General features: G+C 36.4%; 1 protein-coding gene across 1 annotated transcript; it reads right to left on the reverse strand.

The window, feature by feature from the left end:
- Positions 1-686: 686 nt before the first annotated feature.
- On the reverse strand, positions 687-26,195 carry PIWIL1 (piwi like RNA-mediated gene silencing 1). Its single transcript, XM_014858035.3, has 20 exons — positions 26,118-26,195; positions 25,634-25,745; positions 21,244-21,369; positions 20,532-20,746; positions 20,043-20,164; positions 18,874-18,954; positions 18,013-18,210; positions 17,481-17,592; positions 13,415-13,541; positions 13,067-13,184; positions 12,407-12,521; positions 11,072-11,259; positions 10,621-10,693; positions 8,900-9,100; positions 8,679-8,782; positions 7,692-7,762; positions 7,380-7,533; positions 3,461-3,586; positions 1,162-1,309; positions 687-1,009 (listed from the first exon to the last, which is right to left on the reverse strand). The coding sequence occupies exons 1-20, from the start codon at positions 26,193-26,195 to the stop codon at positions 893-895; spliced, it is 2,586 nt and encodes an 861-aa protein (XP_014713521.1). The 3' UTR covers positions 687-892.

A 26,195-nucleotide genomic window follows, 5' to 3' on the forward strand; every position in this document is an offset into this window, starting at 1 on the left:
AGTGGCAGCATCTTCTAGCAGAATTTTACTGACACTGAACTTCATAAATGACATTAATTTAGCTTTTATAAATAAAATTGTATACTTTTGACTGAGTGTACTCTCCAGCAGTTTAAGAAATACATTAAATGGAAAGAAAATGCATATGCTTTCAGTAAAACCAAAAACTACACTGTTACTCAAATAAAGTGACAATCACTACAATTTTATTTTATAACAAATAGAATGATGTCCCAGTTGCAAAACAAAATAAATAGTAATGTTAATACAGACTACAGGCCTCTTCTGTTAAAGTGTCTTAAAAAGGTTCTTTGGACAAAGATATAAAACTTCTCAACTATCTTTTTTACCACCTAGCCCCCCAAATTAAATAAAAAATAAGCATATTTCTCCATAGAGTCTCAAATCTCTCCTACACCTTGTTAGGGTTATTTAATGGCAGCTTTTATCATTAAAATATGAGATATCAGATACCCAAATAAAACCCTACCTTTCGATTGTAGTGAGCTTCCCACTTTATGACTTTTCTTTCCTTTAAATTCAAAATAAAGACTTCAAAAATAAGGTTAATAAAGGTTTACAAGTAGGACCTGCTCACTCCTGAAAGTACTTTCAAGTGAATTTCCACCTTTCAAATAGTTTAAGAGAGTCTGTTTACAATACAAAGAACCTTATCCACATTTTTTCAAAACAAAAAATACAATATATTTATGGAAGATAAAATATAAAATCTTAATTTTTACCTATAAGTCAGTTAATAAGCAATGTTAGAAATAATTCCCTTCCCAAGTTTCATTTAGAAAGATAACAGCTAAAAAACAAAAAGCTTAAAAAATCCCAAAGTTATCATTTCAAAAAGAAAAAATAGCTACATCTTATCTTCTTCTGTAGGTTAGAGGTAGTAAAGACGATTTGACAGTGACAGATTTGGTTCTCTGTGAATACTCTGGCCAACAAGGAAAGCCAGTTTGTGGGCGTACTGGCAAGGAGCAGGAACACGAATGACACCCTTTGAAGACAAAAAAAGGTTCTATTACTCTAAATCTAGCTTCTCTAAGATTGTAAATCTCAGTATTAACAAGCCCTTGAACACACAGCAATTCGATTTTGAAAAGTGAATCTTGTTGATGTGAAGAAATATCAGTAGTTACAAATACTTACTGGCCAGTTATAATAGATATGACATAGCTTGTAAGTCAACCTCTGTATGTGGTCTGGCTTCAGGCCACTGCTGTCATAGATGACATTATAATGTGTGGGAGACACACTACCACTTCTCACAGCCTGGCTCACGATAAAAAAATCATACCTGGAATTACAAAAGAAAAAGCCACATGTATATAAGGCTTATCTTTTTGAAAGCTAAAATTAAGATGATTAAAGTTTCTTACAGTGAAAAGATCCTGCATACTAATGTTACCTAATCTCTTCAAGACATACTGTGCTTCCTTGAAGTTCAGAAACTTGTTATTCAGGAACCAGTTTGGAAAGATGTTTCAGAAACTACTATTATTTATATTTTAAACACTTCTCATTGATGCCTCAGGGCATTAACAAACACTTGACATGGTGGCTAATTACAATGATGCACACTTACAGTTCACTGTTTTCCACTCTACGTCTGAGGGAGATGACTGAGCAGTAACAGAGGCTCTGGAAGGCAGCAACAGCGGGGCAAGTGGAGGATGTCTAAGCTTCATGCACTGTCATTCCCAAAATAATGCTTTTACCACAGAACCTCCCCCTCTGTTCCCAAGGTTATTTAATGAAGATATACTTAACTAATTGTAATCATTAAGGATTTAAAGCAAGTCTTTAAGAGAAAGAGAACATGAAAGAATATAAATAGAACTAGTATAGGACACAAATGGTAAAACAAAAACCAAGTACTGCAAACATAAATACAACATCAGACTTTTTTTCATTTTCTTGATACCAATAAAACATCAATCCAGAGATATTGTAATTTAACCTGGTAAAGATATAAGGAAATTAACTCTGCAATTTATCATGTCCATTGAAACTAGAGAAATTATAAAATCTGAATTGATCTACAACAGATTACAGTTTTTTTGAGAAGAATGAGGGTTTCAGAAATGTTAAATGACTTGCCCAAAAGAACAGAGAAATCACAACAGAGCTAGAATCAAAACCTTATTTCTCAATTTAAGCACATTGTTATTCAAAGTGCTGGTAACTAAAAATGATTCTGATATTCATTTAAGGTGGACTTCTCCAAGTATTTGAATAGCACCTAATAAAAAGTAATGAAATTTTTTCATACTCCATAATTCTACTTGGATTTTATCCAATTTGTTTAAATTAGTTGTCTCCAGGTCAGTGTTACACCTGAGCGTGTTTATCAGAGTAGCAGTTATGTTAGAAAGTAGCAAGAGGTCATTCTGCATGGTTAGAGAATCCTGCAGGAAATGAATTTGCTAAGTTATTATTTTAGCCATTTTGTCTTCTTTGGCTGATTTTCCCAACAGGTTAGCATCCTTCTGAAGTACTGTCATAACTAACATCTGCCTGAGACAAAGACAGAAATCCAAGATAATACTTCTCGAAATAAAAATTTCTACTGTCACATAGAACTAAAAAGAACTAAAATTTGTATTTTATTACCGTTTGTCTACATAAAGTTAGTACAGTAATGCCTCATCTACCCAAGGTTCATACAGGAAAAGTGTTCCACATATAAACTTGGCACCTAGGCTGACCCTTCATCCTGATTAAAGTTGCCTTTTTTAAAAAAGGCTCCAAAACGTTTACATATAAAAACAGAAACTGTCCTAACTATTCACTCTCAGGAGGAGGGCATTAATTTGGATTGACTTAATAAAGGTTGCCATTATGAACATGACTTACCACTCTATACATCCATCCCCACAAAGGGCTTTTGAGAAACCAAGTTTCATGACTTTCCAGGTGAACCCTTGTGTTCTAAGACTATTACCGGATGCCTAGCATGCCCTGGAATGTTCTATCTGGCTTTCTTGTTTTCTTATGGCAGAGTGTAGCCCAAGGTTACATAAAAAACTTTGTTTACTCAGAAGCTACTTTCTCATCTGCAACTTCCTGATCTTTGGGTAACTAAGTGCATTACAGATCTAAAAATTCTGATTAGAAAACAACAATCTGTGGATGAAGTTACACATATTTAAAAAAAATGCAATCTACAGCAGCAGCTCTTAACCTGTGTATGTATAATTAACGTCACAGACATTTTCCTCCAAAGAAAAACTGCATAGAGAAAACTCTGTTCACCATTTCAGACACTAAATTAATAAATCATGGGCTTCAGCAATAATATTAGATCAGACTAATTGAAGACTTTAGTATTTATAAGAAATATAGCATAAGAACTAAAAAGTAAATGTGTTAAAGTTGCTGAAGTATAGAGGCTATGCTCAAAAAAACAAAACAGAAAACAATCTTCACACAGTCATACACAACTTACCATTCTGGTCTGGTAACCTCTACATCAATAACTGTTCCAGGAGGTGGATTCTGAAGTCTTCCTCCAGATTGAGCAAAAAATCTGGTGTTCACTCGTTTCTTCACCACAATTACCGTCAGTCTTGGGCTTAAAGATGATGATGAATGAAACTACGTTTAGTCAGTCATATTTTCAGGATAATGAATCATCCAGACATTCATATACTCCATTTAAAAGAAACACATATCCCTCTTGGGGCATACTGTCTATCCAAGTTATGAAGGAAGATTCCACAACTTGTAAGGACCTGGAGTAAGGACCAGGAACAGATTGTGGGTAGAAAACAAAATGGCATATACATATGCCCTGTGACACAAGGTCATATGGATGTTTCATCAACAGACCAAGCATGTACATACCTATCACGCTAAATGTTAAATCCAGCATGTCCTCAAAGTTCACAATTTGAAATGCTTTCCAATGGGCATTTTCTACTATGTGGAGAAGAAGATATTAACTCTAAAATCTTTGAGTAGTCTCAAAGTCTAACTTAGTGCTTTTCAAAATTACTGGTTCACAATCTATCAGGGATCTCTCTCTCTCTCTCGTGGCTCAATCACTCCTCAGCCTATCCACATCGACACCAGAATTCTCCCTTTTTTATCCTTTCCCTCCCCAATTCTTCAGTTGGCCTTCCTATGTCAAGACTAACCCCTTTCTGGAGCCTGGTGAACTTCCAGCTCTCTATCAGATTGGACTCACTGTCCTGCTCACATGTCTCGTGACTCTCCTGAGGGCAGCCCTTTAACTGGCAGGATGTATGTAGTCAGCTTGAGTACCTTTCATACTGTTTTCTATCCATCTCTTCAAGGTTCATTTCAAATCCACTGTTTGAAACAGTCACTCTTGAATACACATATCCATTTGGGAATAAATGAAATAACAACATGTAAAGCACTTGATAAATATTACGATTATCAGTGCCTCGATTTTTCTTGTGTCCTTTTTCCAAATAAAACATTACTTCCTTTGAGTATAAATACACTTTACTCTCAACACTGGGAAGCAGAGGGCTTTACATGTACCATGGACCTGGTAATGTTTGACTGGGGTGGGGGGTTCGCAGTACACTGTCTGCATAAATGGTCAAAAGGGCTCCAAATTGGGAACTTCCGTTCAATGATTAACTGTGCTCCTCTTCATGATAGTAGTAACCAGATATAGAAGGGACAGGAAGGTGATTTTACTTAAATAAGCAGAGGCAATTTTTAGAAATATCACTACCTACTCATGTAGTCTACTGCTGTCTAACTATAATAGCTCTGGATAAAACAAAGCCACAATGTCAGGAACCAAAAGACAAAGTAGATTTTAGTCCTGTGACATCACAAGAAACAATTTAGTAAATGCGGTGACAGAAAGACAAGACATAAGAATGTTGAAGTGACTGATTTCTTCTATCAAACATCCTAGATGAGCTAATCCATGATGTATCTTTATAAAAAGTTAACATCAACATGTCAATTAAAAGATAAATATTGTATTTCTAGGGATAACTACAAATATTTAAGTCCAAACTTTGCATTTCTTCAAAGTGAGGAATCATTCATGGATACTATTCTATTATATACAATTTTAAGCTGTTTTCTAGACAAATTATCTACCATTTACTGAGTGCTTACTAGGTACTATATGAAGTCCACTAAAGACTTTCATTTATTCCTTTCAACAACGTTGGTTAATTGTGTCCTGTTTCACAGATGACGACAAAGCTGAGATTAACCCAATTCTGATTTTAAGACATTGCTCTTGATCACTAATCTTTGCAGTCACCAATAACAGCATAATTCAAAATGTGAAATCTATGTTATGCAATAGTTTGCCATGTATTAGTCCAAGAAATCAACTTAAATTCTCCTTCCTTGCAACAGTGTATCCTATTAGCTGAAGGGCAGTGCAGAGGCAAGACCCAACAGCCTCCCCAAGCTCAATACTACACACTGAGGACCACCCTGTTCACAGATACTCACTCACTAGGGCTAGAATCTTCTCTTTGAGAGCTGTTTCCACCAATCCTTCTGGCAACCAAACCCAAAGGGCTCAAAAGACCCAAACAAAAAGAGACGTAGGCCCCAGCATGGCCACCAGGGTGTATTCCCAGTATCCCAAATAGCGCAAGTAAAGAAGACGAACTCACACTTTTCCCTCTACTCTTCACTTCTTGAAAATTTCTCTCTCTAGATATGAGACAGAGGTAACAAAGACTGGAAAATGCTGACTGCTAAATATACTAAAAAAAACAAAGACTCAGAAAGCAGTAGTCCATTTTAGACCTTCCTCTACTCCCAGCCCCACCCCACTCCATACAAACAGAAAAGCTACATCAGAGAGAATACAAAGCTGACAAAACTTTAAAAACTGAAAGAAAATAAAATTATTACCATTATTTTAGTGAGAAAAATACAAGTTCTAAGGGGATAGGAAAGAAGATTAACCTTCATTTCCAAAATATAGAAAAATGCTTATCAGCATTTTAACCTGAAACACAATTACTTCAAAAGAGATAAACATCCCTGACTTGCTCTGAGAATTTACTGGCATAATAGTCTCATTTTAAGAAATGTGTAGGGGTCGGCCGGGTGGCCCAGTGGTTAAGTTCACACGTTCCACTTCTCGGCGGCCCGGGGTTTGCCAATTCGGATCCCAGGTGCGGACATGGCACCACTTGGCACGCCATGCTGTCGTAGGCATCCCACATATAAAGTAGAGGAAGATAGGCACGGATGTTAGCTCAGGGCCAGGCTTCCTCAGCAAAAAGAGGAGGACTGGCAGCAGATGTTAGCTCAGGGCTAAGCTTCCGCAAAAAAAAAAAAGAAAGAAATGTGTAGAATCAACACTTAGAAGGAATATTTTAGAATTTGGCCAAAGATGACTTGGAAGTACCTTCCAATTTAGCTAGAAATAAGAAACAAGCTTTTAAGTGCTCAGCCCACAGGCCATATAAAATCACACTGAGCCCGGTTATGGTCAAGGACTTTTGACATCCCTCATTTCTATAGTGATATCAAATGCTGGCTGAAAAGTCCTCATAAAAATAATCAGTGTTTAAATATGCATATGTAAGCACATGCAAGTAAGCCTCCTGGATTTTCTAAGCATCCTTAAAAGATCAAATCCACAGATCTTTAATATATTATGCACTAAGCTCCTAGTACAACAGTCCCTTGTCTCAACTTGCTCACAATCTGATAAAGAGCAAAAGTTAAACAACGTAACTTATTAAAACCGGTATCTTGAGATGATGCATGCAATTTACTGCCAAATGGCATGGACAAAAATGTCTGTAGGAGAATAGAGGAAGGCAAAAACCAATATGGGTTTCAAATGCGGACAAGAGCAGTATTCAGATGTCTAGCACTACCCTTGATTCTGCCTGTCATCTAAAACAAGGAAGTAAAACCATTCCTCCTAGGAGACCAATCATGTGCCAATCATCTTACTGATCAAGTACCAGTCCGGTTGAGTTCACAAAGAAATTAAACAAGAATTCACTGTACAATGAGATCAAGAAAGAGTAAGTTAAGACTATCTGGAATATTTATTCCAATAATCAATTCTGTGGATGCTACAGATATACTGGAATAATCAGATCCCTGCACTTGAAGGCTTTAGGTGAGAAAGACAGGAGGCAGAGGATTGGTAAAGGTGTCTCAACGTGTCACTCTCTCAAGGAACGGACACATTACACTACCACTCTCTGTTTCCAGACTCTCCGCCTCCATGAAAAATCTGCAGGAGAAACTGCCCCCCGGCAAATTATTCCTACTGCACCCATGAGGTTAGGCTCTCACTTACCTTCTTATCAACTTGTGTCACTAATGTCAAAGATTAAAAGGTGTGATTTTATAAAGAAAAAATACTTTACAATTCACATGCTTACTTGTAACCTCTACCAACAGATTTTAGGCAATCCAAAAACTGTGGCACTTCGTAGTTCACCAGTGTCTTGAGCTGGCCGTCTCCCACACCGTCCCGGTACACGATAATCCGACTTGGCATGTACTCATTGCAGCTGTTCCACGCCCTCAGAGCAGCTGAAAGAAAGCCAGAAAGTCTGAAACGCATTAACACAGGATACATACGGTGTGTTTCTGTCAAATCCTGGGTGCATTTGTTCAATAACATAGCTCTTAGGATAATTTCTTGAAGACCGCAGTTGAGAGACAGAATGAAAATACCACAGGAGACTAACCTTGCAAGCAGACTTTGAGCCCATCTACTAGCTCTTGTCCTCTATCTTGAAATACACAGCGGGAGAACCAGCTATTCAGAGAAAAACCATGACTAAGGTGAGAACTCAACTGTCTAGAACTTTTCCCTTTTTCAATTATTCTATGATGTTTATTTTGCTCTTAGCAATTCGTGATCTTTAACTTCCTTTAAAGGTATCTGCTAACATCTCCAAATAGTTTATGAAATCTTAAAGTAACAAGATACAGTAAATCCCTCATAGACACCACACGATTTTCTTTTATTATAAGTCAATACTATAATTTCATTACTGAAGAAAAGATAAAATTTAAACCATAATACAACCAGAGATGCCTCCTAGGTTTGCATCTCAATACACATGGAAGCACATTCTTACTGCTATACTCTTGAGAAACCATTTATTATAGACTTCACTCTTCTAAAAGATAAAAGACTTTGAAATATACCCATTAGTCAAGGTGATATATCAAGATATCTTCAATTTTCATTTTTTCCTATTCTAGGCAATTCTCTCAGTTCTAAGAAAAGCACTGACAAATAATTTCACTATGTTGAAATACAACTGACTGGGTGAACTCATGTGGTTTTCCAAAATAAAGTCAATGTGAAAACTTGGAATTACATTTTACTGGTCAGTAAAAATTATTAAACAAAAAAGTTTTTAGAGATGGTCACATTTAAGGAGATGCCCGCCCCCCAAATACAAACCATAATAAAATAACCTAAAATGCAGTCCGACTATTACAGATTAAGGGCCAATGAAGAAAGTTAAAAATGCTAGGGTAGCTCTAATTATTTTTCTTCCCTAACTTTTTTGTTGAATATAATGTAACAGAAGTCAGCAGGTTAAAAAAAAGAATTAACACAACTCTTGTACCTCACAGACCTCATACACAGCAGCCCCTGGACTGACATCCTCTTTTGTCTATGTCTAACAGTTAATCTACAGGTACCAATTCACACTCACCGGGTCATCCCTTCATTGATGCTTGCAACAAATCCTGCAATTGACCTCCGTCCAGCTGTGGTATCATGGTAACAATCAATGCCAACTATCATCGCTAGCTTTAGCTGTAATAAAAATATTATAATTTCAGATACAACAGAATACCAACAATATTTAAAGAGTAAATCCATTTTTCTTAGATGGCAATTAAAAATTTTATATGCAAATTAAATCAAACTTACAGGCATATCAACCCTCCAAAGCTCTCCTCCCATCTTGCAATTCATCTGTAGGGCGATCTTTGTGGCAATGGCCATGATAGTCTGTTGTTTGCCTAAGGTTCGGGCCACCACACACTGACTTGGAGTAGGGCAATCTGTACATAAGTATTTTTTAATAGCATCATATTTGTCCTTCCGATTACTTGACAACAGACAAACAACCTAAAAACAAACAAAATGTCCTCATTACAAACAATTAGGAAACTGATGTTTAAGTTCAAGGAAGAAGACAGGAAACCAAACCCACGTGTGGCGTATAAAAGGTAAAAACACAATCATTTATCTTACTGTTCATCTTTGCCATACAGCTAAAAAGTATGACTAACTTTTGGATACTGCTTATTATGTTCCGCTAAGTGATAGATACTAATAAAGAGAAGAAATTGTATTAAGAAAACAACTTAAAAATGAATACCATTAAAACCTGAGAACTCAGTTAAATATGCTCTATTACCAACTTGGAATAATTTAGAGAGAGAGAATAGGGCAAAACAAGTTAGTGATAACTTACAGGTGGACAAACAAAACACTAAAAAATGCTCACAGTTTTCATTTACTCATGACCTACCTAGGATCATAGCTTGTAAACTTTAAAGCTCTGGCCTGAGAATCTGATCAAACTATGAAATTTCCTATAAAGTTCATGGACAATTTAGGGGACAAAATAGAGTGCCTGATCTAAATACACTCCTGTCCAAAATGAGAAGATGTTAGTGAAATGGTACAAACTTCCAGTTCTAAGTTGACTAAATTCCGGGAATCTAATGTACAGCATGGTGACCATAGTTAGCAAGACTGTACTGTGTACCTGAAAACTGCTAAGAGCGTGGATCTTAAATATTCTCACCACATACACACAAATTTGTGATTATGTAAGGTGAAGGAGGTGTTAACCAACCCTGTTGTGGTAATCATGTCACAATATATACATGTATCAAATCATCACAATGTACACTTTAAACTTAAACAATGTTATATGTCAATCACATCTTAATAAAGCTGGAAAATAAACAAACCAACCAACCCTTGCCTAAATTCTGGGGATGCAAGTTAAGTTTTAGAGCTGAAACCAGCTCTTTAACTCATTGTTTTAGTCTCTAAATTACAGCCCCATATTCTTATCTTTCTTTTCTTGAGCCCCCAACAAAATAATTTTCCCACCACTGGTGTCTCTTTTATTCCAGACAATGTAATAATCATCTGACCTATGGGGTTTAAGTATGAGACGAAAGGCAAAAAATGGGAACAGATTAGATGAAGCCAGTTCCTCAGGTTTAAAGCAACACAGATATGCTGTTTATTGTTAAATTTGTCTTTGCCACCTATTAATTATAGTTCTGTGTGTGCTGAACAACTAAGTACTGATTTTTACTATTGTGCCTTTGTTTTTTCCCAAATTTCCTAGAATAATTAAAGCCTTTGAGTCTAAAGAAATTTAAGATAGTTTTGTTTTTCTCCATCCCTTCCTCATTGTTGGCAGTGCACACTAACAAGCTCCTAGGCACACAACTAAAGCCAGCATTAATTCAGCTACCTTATGAGGGTAAAATATAGATTTTGTGGCCAGTTTGGGAACCTAATTATAGCATTTGGAAAATGAATGTAAGTTCTAAGATTTACAAATGCCCCTTTTAAAATAACTCATTCCAGGACAACTGCCTATGTATCAATTAGCTACTTACTATCTGGGTATCTGATGTAACCTTTTGCTGTAAGACTCTTAAATAGGCTTCAGTTCTATCATCCACTTCAATCCTAGAATGGAAACATGTAATCCAACCTTCAGAAATAGTAATCAAAAATTTACCATGCATAAAAAAGTTCCTATAGATTATAACACATGAAACACTTCTGTATAAAATGTGAAATAAAACACCACGAGTAGTCATTTAGGCAAAAGGTTGTTTCCAACATATACAGCAGCAACAGTTTGAGAAACAGTCCTGCTGGTTCTCCTACCCATTCTGAGTTATTAAAATATGTTTGTTTATCCATATTATAGAGAACTAAATCAGATCTTTACACAAAGATAATCTAGTTACATTTTTAATAGTTTTACCACTTTTGAGTCCCCACACCCTCCAAATGGCTACTAATCAATTCTTCAGAGTAGAAATGACATGATAAACTTACATTATTGCTTTTTTCATTTGTATGCCCATGGCTGGTGTAACTTTAAATAGATTCTGTATCAATGAATTGGCTGCTTCATAATTTCTTCGAGTATAGATCAACAGCCAGTTATCTAGTGGTTTAACACTAATTAATGGTGCACCTCGTGTTTCTTTTGACCAATCTGCAAATTGTGGATTGTAATCAAACTAGAAGAAAGTTCAGAGACACTGTAAATTCCATTGTAAATTCTCAGTGATAAAGCCGAAAAGTCTTCAGTAATTCATGATGGCATAATCTGAAGCTTGGAGTACTCCTCTTAAATCTGGACTATAGTGACAGACAAAACGCCCTCAGTGGGGGAAAAAAGACACAAAACTGTATCCAAAGGATGACGGCAATTTTTTTAAAAAAAGAGTCAGATGAACAGCTGCCACTCCAGTGCTTACTCACACAGGTACTCTCCTAAGAGCTTTAGCTACATTCTCCTTAATCTTTTCTAAAATCTTACAAGAATAAGTGTTACTTTTCTCACGATAAAAGATATAAAAAATAAGGCTTTGAAAGTTAAGCACTTGACTGAGGTGTCAGATACTAAAAGCAAGCTGCAAAAACACGTCAGCAAGGCAGAAAGCTAACAAACTTAAAGCACAGCGACCTGGTGATATTCATCAGATGAAGGAAACCAGTGCTTTTTATATGTCCAACCCCACCTCCCCATCAACCCTTCTACAGTGATTTATATTTTATTATTTCTACAAGGGATAATAAAAACAACTGTAACTAAAATATTAAGCTACATGATTAGGTTGTTATTCATACAACATTTAGAAGGCAGAAGGGCATAGTTTTCAACGAAGGGACCTTTAAATTTTTGGCACTTACAGTGCCTTGATTATAGAAAAAAATATTTTTGGAGTACTTGCTTTCCTTTTCTGAAGATAAAATATAAAAAGCATCACAGTATTTAATATATATCCTTACGCCAGGCAAAAAGGAAGTCCAATAAATCAGGAGGTTTTCCATGTAAAATATCACTTTTGTGGCAGACAAAATATCAACCGAAATAGATACACAGAATTCTCCTATACCTTAACTAATTCAGAATATTAAAAAAAAGAACTAAGCCACCCAGCTAACTCTCCCCGATTACTTTGAGGGCAAAGGCACAGGTTTCACATCCTCTAGTGCTTCCATATCTCCTCCTCTTTTGCTCACATTAGTGGATAGAGTGTAGAGGTGTGGTAGGGGGAGAAGAGAGAGGTGAGAATAGAACCATACTGGCATATAACTAGGTTATTCCTGCTTACTTTATTGCGAATCTGATTTGATTGACAACTTTAAGAACTGCCTTACTGTTTTTCCACCTTGGTGAATCTTTTCTGCTTGCAAAATTCTTCCTGAGAAGGACAGTAAGTTGGAGTCAAAGCTCAAACCCCAGTCTCGAAGCTCTCTCTGAACATTATCATCTCTGTAAATTTAACATATTTACATACCATTAAACTGAAGGAAACACAGCAAAAACTAAGAGACACAGTCCAACAGAGATCCACTCCAACCTACAATAAATTTCAATGTTTCTCTTAGGATTGAAATTCTAGTGAGAATGTTAGGAAACACAGAAGTACAACCTATTTTGCTCTCATCACAACTGTTTCCCTTCATGATATCCTTTAATTCAAAATTCTAATGCCCAAACTATCTCCTCTCAAAGTAAACTCTCTGATGCTATAACAAAGAGAGAAAATACTTATTCAAAAATATCTCCATTTTCTGTTCTATTACCTTTTTTTAGCAGAAGAATTGGAAGGGCAGTGGGCTACAAAGTTTAACTTTGTTATTTTCTGACAAATAGTAGCCTCACTTAGAAATACGAAGAACAAGTCCATCCCAAAATGGCAAATACCAAAGGAAAACAAATTACTTTGTCATTCCCCCTAGAGGAGTCACTCCCTGAAACCCACATAAAATAATCCAAAATTGAAACCATACCCCAGTGGAATGTAGATGACTTACTTATGAATATAATCAATGAGTCTTCCTACTTCACGCTGCCTTTGTTCTGGAGTTAGTCTTGTATGAACAGCTAAATCTTTCATCACATTAAAATCATTACGCATTTTATCAGTTAGACCTTTAAATAAAACATTTAAAGGTGTGTCATTAAAGAAACAAAAATCATGTCTAAATATATAGAGTATAGGGTGGGTGATAAGTGAAAAGAAATTCCAAGGAGACAAAGCAGCTTTAAGGGCTTTTGGGGGGGAACGGTGGGAAGGGGGTAACGGAATGTTTAATGACTTCTAGAACAGAATGGGAAAATGATCTAGGGGTTTCATTTTAGTAAACAAAATTCGACAGTACCTGTAAGATAGCAGAGCTCAGGAATGAGCATTGCAGGTCCTGGTAAAGTGCCACCAGGGCCTCTCCTCCTCTTAGGCTGACTGACCAACACTGGTTGTTTCAAGTCAGTGATTTCTTGGTTATATTGCTATTCAGGAGAGAAAGGTATCACTAGTAAACGCCTTTAGGAACATGTCAATGGACAAATGCTTTGATTTTTTAAATTAAGCATGGATGCCCAGAGCAAAGCTGGTATCAGATTCCAAGTAAAGTTTAAAAAATGCGTCTTTAACCCTACTAGAACAGGTTGTGATTTATATGTTTTACTGAGTACCTCATCCTTTTTCCTAAAAACTCAAACGGTCAAGGATAGTAAGGTTCTAAGTTCTTGACTTTTAGTCCCAATTCTATTGACTTCAATTTTTGATTTCTTGGTTTACAAAGGAGTCCGTATAACTCCTGGTCTGCACCACAGCACAATTTCTCTGAAACTACTCCTATTATAGCGAGAAGTAGCTTACAAAAGAAGTCTCACTATAAGAATAAATGAGGGAAAGGAAGAGGTTTGCATGCTATCGGACATTTTTAATTAGGAAAGGTTTTTATAAAATGACACTTCGAAGAAGTCGAATTTCAATTTAGTAGTATTAAGAATCCCAATCTTGGGGCTGGCCTAGTGGCACAGCGGTTAAGTTCGCACACTCCACTTCAGCGGCCCAGGGTTCACCAGTTCGAATCCCAGGTGCAGACCTACCCACGACTTGGCCAGCCATGCTGTGGCTGGCATTCCACATACAAAGTGGAGGAAGATGGGCATGGATGTTAGCTCAAGGCCAGTCCTCCTCAGCAAAAAGAGGAAGATTGACCGCAGAGATCAGCTCAGGAATAATCTTCCTCAAAAAAAAGAAAAAAAGAGGAAGAAGAAAAAAAAAATCCCCAATCTTAAGATTTCCCACATGCAACCACTGTGTAGGATAAGTTTTTACACAACTTGTAAAAAGACAAAAAATGATGTTCATGATATAATCTATGAGACAGCTGTCTGGCCACCAGCTCAGCTCTGCAATTCTACAGACTTCTATTGAGCTATCTTCACTAGAGCTTCTGGCCCTGTGTCTTAAAGACCCTCCTTCCTATCATCTTCTGTATTCTCTCCTAGTATCTTTTAACATCCTGGTTAATTTAGCTCTAACTTTTTACTAAAAAAAAAATCGTACCTTTCCACTAAGCACACAACAGTGGTATCATCATGGCCATTTCCTTAGTCTTAGTTTCTCATCCACAGACTATGAGGTACTTGCCCATCCCTTACTCCTATCATATGACAACGTCCTGGCCACCTATCCTCATGAATTAAGAGACCATGAATTCCAGCCTGTCCTTGACTTTGTCCTATACTGAACTCTTTACTAACCATTCATGAAAAAAGTTAATTTTTGTATTTCAGAAAAGAACATTTCAAGAACACTCATATCTGACCTCTGTTCCATGTATATCAATATTTATTCGGGGTCTGTTCAGTCATCCTCTTCACACATCATTTATTTCGGCAAATATATAGGTAGAAGCGTGGGAGTGATTTCAGCAATGTTCCTATTCTCACCGTTTCATCAAAAGGCCTTAAATGCACAGTTCCTCATAACAGAATTTTGGCATGCCCCTTTCTATATTCTTAGGGCCTAAACAAAAGCCTGTCAACTCTTTAACAGTTTCTTCTACATCTAAAAATCTAGCATGTTCACTTCTGTTTATTACTATTGAATCTTTTCAAAAAAAAAAAAAAAAACTGACCATGATCTTCTCTTCCAAGGGCCTTTTTCTCTCACTGTTTCCAAAACATTATCTTTAATATAACCAAGCCCTCACTTATTACTAAAGCTGCATTTCTACTAGGAAGTGCTAAGAATACCTTGATTCTTTCAAATATTTTAACTCCATCCCCTTTTGATTAATTTTATCTACTAAAGACACCTGATTACCCCTGAGTGTGAGACAAGTCTTCCCTGAAGAGATCATCCGAGCTGAGATCTAAACCTAAGAGCAAAAGTCAAGCATGCCGAGTGTTTCAGGCAGAGGGAGCCCTATGGTTGGACAGATGACCAGGGTGAGTGATGAGAAGATGAACAAGCAGACAGGGGCTATATCATTCACACTTTCATTGGATAAAGACCAATGAGCTTAAATAAGACACAGGAGCAATGGGAAGTCACTTAATTACTTGGGTAGAAGAAAAGCAACATCAGATTTGTGAGAGTTTGAAAATGGATCAGAAGGCAGGTGAAATGAAAACTAAGACACTAGTTGAATAAGTGAGAGAAATGGGGCCTAAACAGAAGATGGTAGTCACTTCAAAAAGAAAAAAAATGAAGGTATTTCAGATAGCAAGATACAGTGATAGGACCTGATAAACAATTATACAAGGTAAAGGAGAGAAGCATGGACGTCTGAGGTTTGAATTATCCATTATCCATTTGTTCATTCACTCAAATACCTGAGTGCCTACTGAGGCCTTGGGGGGTACATAAACTACAAAATCCCTGACTCTGTAGATATTACATTCCCTGCACTGATCGAGAGCATTGCACAGTGACCAGGTGGGGATGTAACATGTTCAGTGTTGGTCACACAGAATATTTAGAACAAATGAGAGTAAATATACAGTAACCGGGGGCCTGGGGCAGAATCTTTAAGTATGTCAAAATTTAAAAGGTCAAGAAGAATAAGGTAGCATGTAAGATTTAATACTAGTCAGAGAAGGGGAGAATTTTCCCTGACGTTGCTTGCTTCAGGTTTAAATCAAACTTTCATATTTTTATATGAAAAATATATTTGCTTTCTATATTTGCTGTTCATATATACCAACTCTTCCCATCCCTGACAGTGGTTATTAAAATAAACCACAGAAAACGCTAAAACTCCTTTCTCAGAGTAACCTCTGATACTGAGAAGAATCTAGGTTAAACATGGTTGGTTTACATCCTTCAGTCCTTAAGGAGTTAAGAGGTTGAAAACAGCAGTAGGGAAATCAAGCTGAGATGACCCTTGGCCTGTTTTCATTTTGCTCAGAATAAGATCAGCTCTTAATGGGACTTCTCAGAGAATCATTTCCCTTCAGAGTGACATCTGATTCCTTGACCGCAGTGAAGACGAGGCAATAACAGACATCCAGCAAGAAGCCATTTCAAAAGTCAGATGCATACTTCTAACACGAGATATAAACACACAGCAGCTCATTTATCCAGTTTTTTAGAAAAAGGAAATAATCTTCTGAAAGTTGAACAAAATGAGATAAACTTTAGCACTTCAAAGACAAGTTTTAAAATTTTAATTGACGTGTTTTCTAGAAACACTTTTCCTGCACTTTTAACAGACGATTTTAACTGTCAAGTGGAATGTGATCATCTAAGGATTTAGGGGCCAGATCTCCTTGTCTGTGAATACTAAAACAGGGTTAGTATGCATTCCTATATGAACATTTTATTTTCTCCTAGTCAGTAGTGGTTCTTTCTTGCTATTATTTTGCCTTTGGTGTTTTTTTCAATTGCGTGATCGTGCCAAAAGCTAGAATCATCTTTATAAAACTAGTGTTAGAAGATCACCCAACAGACTGATCTAGTCTGCGGGAAATAAGCCTGTCTGAATTCTGTCAATGCGCAAAACAGAAGTTCAGAGTTAACCCACAGGCAGATTTCGCACAACTGATGCTGAAGGTTCAGAGATCTTTACCCCCCACAATCCCTAGGTGAAGTTAAAACAAAGAGTTGGCTACAGAATAAGGGACAGTATGGTAAGCTGTTATCTTGTATTGTTTACCACCTAGTATCCTATATATTTGTCCTCCACATGCTTAAGTTTAAACGTAATCTTTCATTCTACTGCAAAAAAGGAACCAGGACAGGGCACTTCACATCTCATGAGCTAAAATTAACTATGCTGTAACTGCCTTAATAAACATTTATATACAGCTTTAAAAGCAACTTGTTCCAAAGGTACATGTATTAGAAAATTCTACTGAACATACTTCAGGTTTTTTTCTAATGTCTAAATACTTCACATTAAAAAGATAAAATCAACATGAACTTCTCACCTTCCGGTAGTACTCTAAGAAGCTGACTTCAGAACCATCTGCTTTCTTAAAGGTACTCTTAGGATTCTGGTCCCAGTCAATGTCATCTACTCTGTATGTTTTATTGTTATACCTATGGAATGGTTGAGATTTATTGGTACTTGCTTAAAATGTGTAGAAATATTACTAAAAAGAGAGACTAGACAGTATGTACTCTCTAAAAAATAAAATTTCAAATCACTTAGAAATAGCCAATGTTACGGCAAGAGAGAGGGAGAAGAATTTAAGGACTATGCTACATGGATGGGGAAGCAACTAAATTACTATTAGAAAATAAAATTAAAACTAAAGGATAAAAGTCATTAGACATTTGTCCTTTTCAGATGAGTACGTTCCCCCAAAAACTTTCTTATTGAGAAAGGTTACAAATACCCTTCCCTCATTTTGTGCTATTCCCACCACTCAACTTTAAATCCTACATTATAGGACTAGAAAGCCACACTATCTTAAAACTTGCAAAATTGACTATTGTGCATTTTAAAAGTAGTCTTACTTGGTAAGAACAATTAAACCTATTAGTTCTTTAGAAACTTGTTCTTGAAAGTTATTTTCTTCGGTTTGATGATACAGGTTGAATATGAAATCTAAAACAGTTTCACTTCTAAGGACTTTATGACTGACATCAGTGCAAAGCATGATGTTATTTTCATACTGAAGAATAGAAGTAGTGAAGCCAGGCCAAATCACCAACCTGTCAAATAGAATGAGAGCCATGAATCAACCTCCATGAATATCCAAACATATTTTGCATGTATCAAGTTGTGTTCTTCACCTTTATTAACTGGGTCTAAAGTACAAAAGTTTTTCATTGGGTAAATTTACTTATTTCTAAGTTTTACATGGTTCCAGACAAAGATCTATCTTTTTAAGATCTTCAACAATGAAAATTACTTTATAATAATAAAATAACTTTGTTTCATTTTAAATTAATATACTAACTTTATTAAACTATTCTTCATATTGGCCTAAGACTCGAAAAAGCTGCCAATCTAACCGAAAGCATCTCTAATTACTATAATAAACCTAAAAACCAGTTGTGCTGCAACCTTGATACACTACAGTAACTTGTGAAGCAATCACTAACTGATGAATTTTGTTACCTAAGAACAAATACAAACTTAGTGTTGGACAACTCTTTATGTTTCCCCAGTGACAGATGAATATTTCATTTTTTTAATCCAAATATTCTGGGATGTCTTCTTTATTATTCAAGCCAAGTTAAATTAAATGTTCACTTAATCTGATGGGTATCATTAACAGCTACAGTAGTAAATTTGGTCATTTCACATTAGAGCATCACTTTCAAAGTTTGTGATTAAGCCTAAGGAACAGAAACTTTCCACTTCATACAAACCTATGATTTGGAATATCAATTGGGTCACTTGGGTTGTAATAATTCCGTCCAATTTGTTGCAAATTCATGATCTTCAAAAGCCTAGAAATTCAAAGGTCAGAATAGAGAAGTGAATATTGCTAAGTATCTCTGATACCACAATTGGAACGGCACGTTGTTTAGAGTAGGGAGTGGCAAACTATGGCCCACAGCCAGGCCAAATCCAGCCCACCTGCTGTTTTTTGTATGGCCTAGGAGCCAAAAATGGTTTTTCACATTTCTTAAAGGTTAGGGGTAAAAAAATCAAAAGATTAATTAATGATGCCTGTATTATATGAAATTCAAATTTCAGTGTTCATCAATAAAGCTTTATTAGAACACAGCCATGATCTTTCATTTATATGCTCTATGGCTTACTTTCATGCTCCAACAGTAGAGTTGAACAGTTGAGACAGAGACTATATGGCCTGTAAAACAAAACCTAAAATGTTTACTATCTGGTCCTTTGCAGAAAAAGTTTGCCATCTCCTCAGTGAGAGGAAAATAAATCGACCAATTGCCTTAAATCAAACCAAGTATCCATCAAAATGAAGTCATATCACCACTGACAGATTTCTTATGACCAACTTAAAAAGGTAAATTACAAATCCAAGTTTTAATGTCTCATTATTCCCGTGCAAATTTCAGCCTTATCAAGATTGCTTCTCACCCAAAAGGGAAAAAATTCTTTGTAGAACACCTATCTTAATTTTGGATTTGTAAAATACAGTATCTACATTGAAAGCAAATCATACAGCACGCAGTAGGTGTCCTATGATGGAAGAAGTATATCTGAATAGACCTAAATCCTGTCCTTCTTGAATAGGTATCCACTGTGGGGGAAAAGGAATATAAAGTCAGTGATAAGCTCCTAAGAATACATGTGGTTTTAACATAAGCTCAAATAGTATTCAAAAAATCTAATGTCAACACAAATTGGGAAGTTAAAGACCTAATACTTGCTTAAAGCAAACAAATGAGTTTTCTATCAGTACACCACACCTTAAAATGATTACAATTCAGAGTAAACCAACGATCTTAACAAACCACTGTAAAATTTAGGGATTAAGTATACAGATATTCACTGTACAGGTCTTTCAACTTTTCCGTAACTTTTACATTTTTCTTATTGTTAAAAAATACTAACATACCTCCTGAAAATAATATTATAGAACTGCAAACAAGTTGGTGATGTAGGTGGGAGTTCATTTGTTAAAGTGATTGTTATCCTCACATGCTCTCCATTTCGAGTTTGACTAAACACTTCAGTAACCTGAAGCAAGAGGATAGAAAACCAAACTTTTAATTGTTAAAAGAAAACTAAGCCCAATCACATAATGACTGCTTAATAAGGCAACAACGGAAATAAAGTTCTAAATTTAAAAAAAACAATGGCTATGAGCAGAGAGTGGCTCAGTGCCTGTATTACAGTTTAATTGTAATTATAATTTAATTGTAATCGAGTTACTCGGGTGGATTTGAGAATGACACAATAATGTGAAAGTACCCCTTGGGTTTATCACAAGTCAAATCCCACAGGAGACCACGGGGGTTTCTCTAAAGCTACCCTAGATCACGGCAGTTTGCTGTGAAGTGGAAATCCCCCATCTCCCTCTTTCCACCCCGATATTTGAAATAACCTTGTGCTGTAGTCTTTTAGGTAAAAATAATATTGTTCCATCAAAAGCATGACACCTTCCAATTAAATCTTCATGTTGAAAAAGAAGAGCTGAGCGCAGTCTTCTGGCTTCCATCAATGGGTTATAGTCAATGTGATACTGATATAAGGCCCATTGGGGACGAGATGTCAATCGAAAATGGTTAGTGCTTAGCCTTACTATAATACCTGAAGAACCTGTAAAAGTCAGTCACAGTCAATTAACAACATATCAAGTTTATTGTCCCTTGAAATGTTTCCTAACATGACAAGGCAGATATAATTCTGTAAACAAAAGACTAAGAGTAGCAGACAACATGAAAGTTCTTAGACATCTGACTTAGGGGACTACTATTCTATCTAAATTCCTAAAAGCATACATTTAGAAATAAATCCTCCTTAGGCTAAATCACTTACAACATAACCAACCAAGTCTCTTTATGACGAAAAGTTTTCAAAGAAAAAGTGACCTGGTGATGTTTCAGTGCAGCTAAAAACATCTATAACCTATTTCAGCAAAACCAAAAGGGAGAGAGAGGCAAACAGAAAAGTCATGCAGGACGCCTGACCAAATGTGCTTTTTCTTCCTAATAATGCGTCATACAAATAAACAGGTAAAATACAGTGCTTCAATTCACCATGCTGTGTACTTGAAAAGCAATCTCAAGAAACTGCATTCTTAATAATTAACCCACCTGTTTTTGATTCTTTAACATGGTCCAGGTTCTGTCTTGTATTCACACCAAGATCATGAAAATCTCTACGACGACCTCCTCTCTCTGCTAATGATAACTCCTGAAACCCAGCAGATATCTGGAGTTCTTAAAAAAAAAAATTATACACCTAAGCAATATGAAACATGAAATAAAGAATGACAATACTAATTTCCAAAGTACTATTATATGAAACCCAAAGGCTACTGAGGTTCTAAATAACAATCCCATCAAAATGTTTTAGGTATCTGCCAGCCAAAGAGGGAACTAATCCCATAGCTGTAACTTCTTCCATAAAGTCTTTCCTGTCATTGCCCTAGGCAAATTAAGTTGCTCCCTTATAAGACATATACACCTTTAAAAGGGCAAGACAACAGGACTGTGATTCAAGAACTTAGGAGCATGTTTGTTGACCAGGAAATTATTTTTCTGTACCATAAGTCTGCTAACAACCTAAGAGCCTTAAATCGGTATCTTCTACAAGTTTTGTGATGCAGTTAGAGCCAAAGGAATTGGTAGTTTATGCAGTTTAAATGTATAACATGAATTAGAATATTTAAGTCTAAAATGGGTCTAATTCCCTTAAGAACCAGCAGAATGGATGGGAGGGGCCTGTGCATATCCCATGGCCATGACGCACATCTCCTATTGGGACAGATCACTGTCACTTCATGCTTAGTTGCAAAAGCTGTGGTTATAATATCCTAAATTATTAAGTCCTTCAATTTGTGTAAAATATATAATTAAATCTCATATTGATAGTATGATGTGGGCGAAAGAATGAACATGGGCTTTGTAGGCAGGTGTCAAAATCCTAGCTTTCAATTGATACATGTGTTGTCTTGTGCAGTAGAGACTATTAGTTGACTAGCCAATAATCAACCTCTCACTTTTAAAAAAAAAAAGTTTATTTTCGGAGTAATATGCCTAATAGACTAGAATTTCCACCTTCCTTGCGGGTAAGGATGGCCTAAGAGATTTAAGCAGAAATTACTGGATGAAACTTCTGGGCAAGTGCTTCAGGAGGAGAGTTGATGACTGGCTTTTATGTTCTCCATGCTCCTTGCTCTGCTAATGTTGCCTGGAATCTGGATGCGATCACAGGAGGGAGCTCAAACATACATTCTGAACCCAACATAAATCTTAATGATGCAAGTCATGAACTCAGGACAACAAAAACAAAAAAATCAAAGAGCCCAGTTCTCTTCTGACCACAAATGCCAGAATTAGCCCAGAACTGCCAACTTTTAGACTTCATTAGAGAAGAAACAATAGCTTAAACAAAATATATCAGTTCCTGATATACCTTGGAAACAAATTACCGTGAGCTTCAATTTCTTTACCTGAAAAATTGACAATAATAAACTTCACAGGCATGTAATAAATTTTAAATGAGAGTATCATTTATAAAGCACTTTAAAGGTGCTGCTAAATATGTTGGTTCCTGTACCTCATGATTTTCAGGGGTTTTATTTAAAAGTCCTTTAAATATGTCAACTGTTTACATTTGTCTCTCTGTTAACTTTTCATCCCAAAGACTTTCAGTTTAAAGTATGCACGGCCTTGGGTAGTTAACTATACTAACACAGGTCCAGCATACTGAATCCAACCTGATAACAATAATGGGTCATAAAGGCTGGATTTGATGATTTTAATTTCTCCCTGGAAATTTCGAATTTGTCTTAAAAAAATGCAGTTCTGGATGCAAAAATCTGATTGCAAGTTTCTGAATATAAGCAATGATGAAGACTGTTCTTCTTTCTACATATAGTACTGCTATTACTATACTTAGCCAAAGGTTGATGAGCTGTCAATCTATAAAGATGACAGACTTCAGAATGGACAAAATTGGCAATCTTGCTAATTCCTCCTTCCATGCAGCTGCCAAAGTGATTTACTGAAACCACAAATCAGATCTTGCTACTGTTCTATTTAGGAGTCCTTCAAGGTATCCACACCCCCCTTTAGAATGAAAATCAAGGGCCTAAACAATGTCTCATTAACAATAAATCAGTTAAACTTGTTGTTTTAATTCCTAAAACATAGCAGATATTTGAACATTTACTGTGACAAGCACTTCCCAGGTACAGTACTTACAAAAGCAGCAAAAAGTGGTAAAATAGGGCCTTGCATTTTAATCATTACAACGATCCTTATCTATAAAGGTAGGTATTATCTTTTTACAGATGGGGAACTGAGTTTCATAAAATTAAATTTAAATTCATGAGTAACTGTTAAAAAAATTATTAATGAAGATCAATACAGAGAATGTTTAAAAAATTAAAGTGTTGTCCACCATTTTATTTGCACATTAAGGCTGAATACAGAAATGTGTTTCAAACAGCTTCAGCACATCTTTTTGTACAGTTTTATTTCAATGAAATTTTTCTATGTTGAACACAGCTGAAGATGTCAAATATCCTATGTTTCAAAAGAACTGAGGCATCAAGATTAGAGGAGAAAGAGATTAGGTAAAATTCTATAAATTTAAAGAGGTTAATGTCCAGAAACGAATTCTCACCAAGCACCTTCATTAAAAAAATAAAACATCCTATACCAGAAAGTAATATGTAATTGGATATATATAGAAACAAATACAAGGCTTTTTTGGGGGAGGGGAGGAAGATTGTCCCTGAGCTAACATCTATGGCCAATCTTTCTCTTTTCTTCTGAGGACGATTGTCCCTGAGCTAATACCTGTGCCAATCTTCCTCTATTTTGTATGTGAGATGCCAAAGCATGGCTTGACGAGCAGTGTGTAAGTCCACACATGGGACCTGAGCCTGCAAAGCCTGGGCTGCTGAAGCAGAGCACACGAACTTAATCACTACACCACCGAGCTGATCCCAAGGCCTTTTGTCTTCTAGTTGACTCTTCAAAAGAAGGACTATTAACAAGTGATGTGTTTTTCCTCAAAATTTTCTATACAGAAATATATGCAGGTATTTACTTAAAATATAAACAATTCTGTTTTACAACTTGTTTTCATTTGAGATAGCTCAGGTGAATTTCTGTTCTTAAAAATGGCTCAATGGCACTCTATTGTTAAAGTACAGTAGCTTTACCTTACTCTAACGGGTTAGGTGTTTCCAGTTTCTGGGTATTAAGTATTGTAGTTAACACCCTTACACAATCATATTGTACTTACCCAGTGTCTGTTGGATATATTCCCTTGAGTGGAAATGCTCGTAAAAGGGCATCATTACGTAATTATGTAATTGCTACGCATTACAAAATGCCATCCAAAAGTTAGCAGAATTAGACAATACAAGGAGCACAAGTGCCAGTTTTACAATTGGCAACACAGGCAAACAATAAATGAAGAATAAACAGGCCAAAAATGTCCACTTAAATTTAACGATGAGGTTTAACGTTTCCACTGGCCTCTGCATGTTTCCGTGCATTGCCCTTTAATTTCCTTTGTTACTTTCCTATCAGTTTGTTGATATCATGGATTTCTAGGAATGCTGTGTATCAGGGAAATTGTCTTCTATCATTTCAGTCAGTTTCCAGTTTGCCTTTTGACACTGACAGTATCCGTCAGTTCAATTTATACCACTTCAAGATTATTTTAGATTCATCCATGTTTTCTCCTAATGTTTACGCATTTCAGTGGTTATGACTAAATATCTGGAATACATGGGAATTTAATGCAAGGAATAAAGCAGGGAACCAGCTTTGTTTTCTAGTCATCCATTTGCGTCAACATTATTTTATTGAATAGCCCATTTCCCATGCCCAGCCCAGAGTTTAAAAGCCAACATTACTACATTAATTCCCCTTGTATGTATGGCTCTTTTTTCCCTATACCAAAATCAAACAATAACCATAGAAAAATCTTATATGAAGTAGTCAAATAACTCATTTTTGCAATAATGCAGTGAAAATACACAATTTTGGGAATCAGAACTGGCACTCTGACTCTACCAGTTGTCACAATTTTGACCTCAGTTTTCGCATCTGAGAAACGGTGAACCAATACAACATACAAAAATGTGTTTTATAAATCAGTGTTACAAATGTTAAAGTTTTTGATGAAGCCACTAAAGATGTTGAGAGAATGTTCTAGTATGATCTCTTAATGCATAAGCAAATTTACGATTAGTGTAGAATTTATTTGCTTTGTACTAGGTAATGTTGGGGTCCTGGCAAGGATATGCTTTTTCACTTCCAAGGAGAAAAGAAATTCTGTGGTATCCCACTCAGTAGCAGACCGCAGTTTGAGAGAGATCCTCTTATACTTTAAAGGACCACGGGGACCCCTTTTAATTCATAAAGAGTTTGTACACTGGTTACCATTTCAGGTCTCATAGGACGTACGTGTGTACACACACACGCGCGCACACACAAGCTCTTTTTATTCTCCCTTCACCTTGTGACTTGGCTGTTGCTCCTACTGTTCCTCGCTGTCGTCCACGGCCAACCAATTCCCCCTCCGCTGGTGGCTGCTGAGATCTGGGTTGAATACAGCCAGGCTGCTGACTCTGCAGTTGTATGCAAATACATGTAAGTATATGTAGTCGAATGCAAACAAACAGCAATCTTATTGCGTCAAGAGTTCAGAGACATCAGAGAAAATAAGTAGTCTTAAACAAGTCTTAGGCACTCAACCAAAACTGATCTAAATTAGCAATCAAATATTTTATTCTTATAAAGAAATTTCTTCCATTAAAGTCAAGAACCAGCTTCTAACATCCTCAGGAAACAGAACACGATCTTCCTCGTTCAGCTCCTACCTCCTTCGCAGGACGCGGCTTTTAAACCGAGTGCCAACAACCTCGGCTGGTAAAGCCCTAACAACACCACGCTTCTGTTTTCACAGACCTCTCTACAGTTCCGACGGGCAGAGCACTCACCGCAGCGGCGCCCACGTGCTGCACCGTCTCCTGACCGCGCGCCCTTCCTCGGGCTCTCGCTCTGGCGCGTCCAGTCAT

The sequence above is a fragment of the Equus asinus genome, chromosome 8 (assembly GCF_041296235.1).
Source record: "Equus asinus isolate D_3611 breed Donkey chromosome 8, EquAss-T2T_v2, whole genome shotgun sequence".
Taxonomy (NCBI): Eukaryota; Metazoa; Chordata; class Mammalia; order Perissodactyla; family Equidae; genus Equus; species Equus asinus.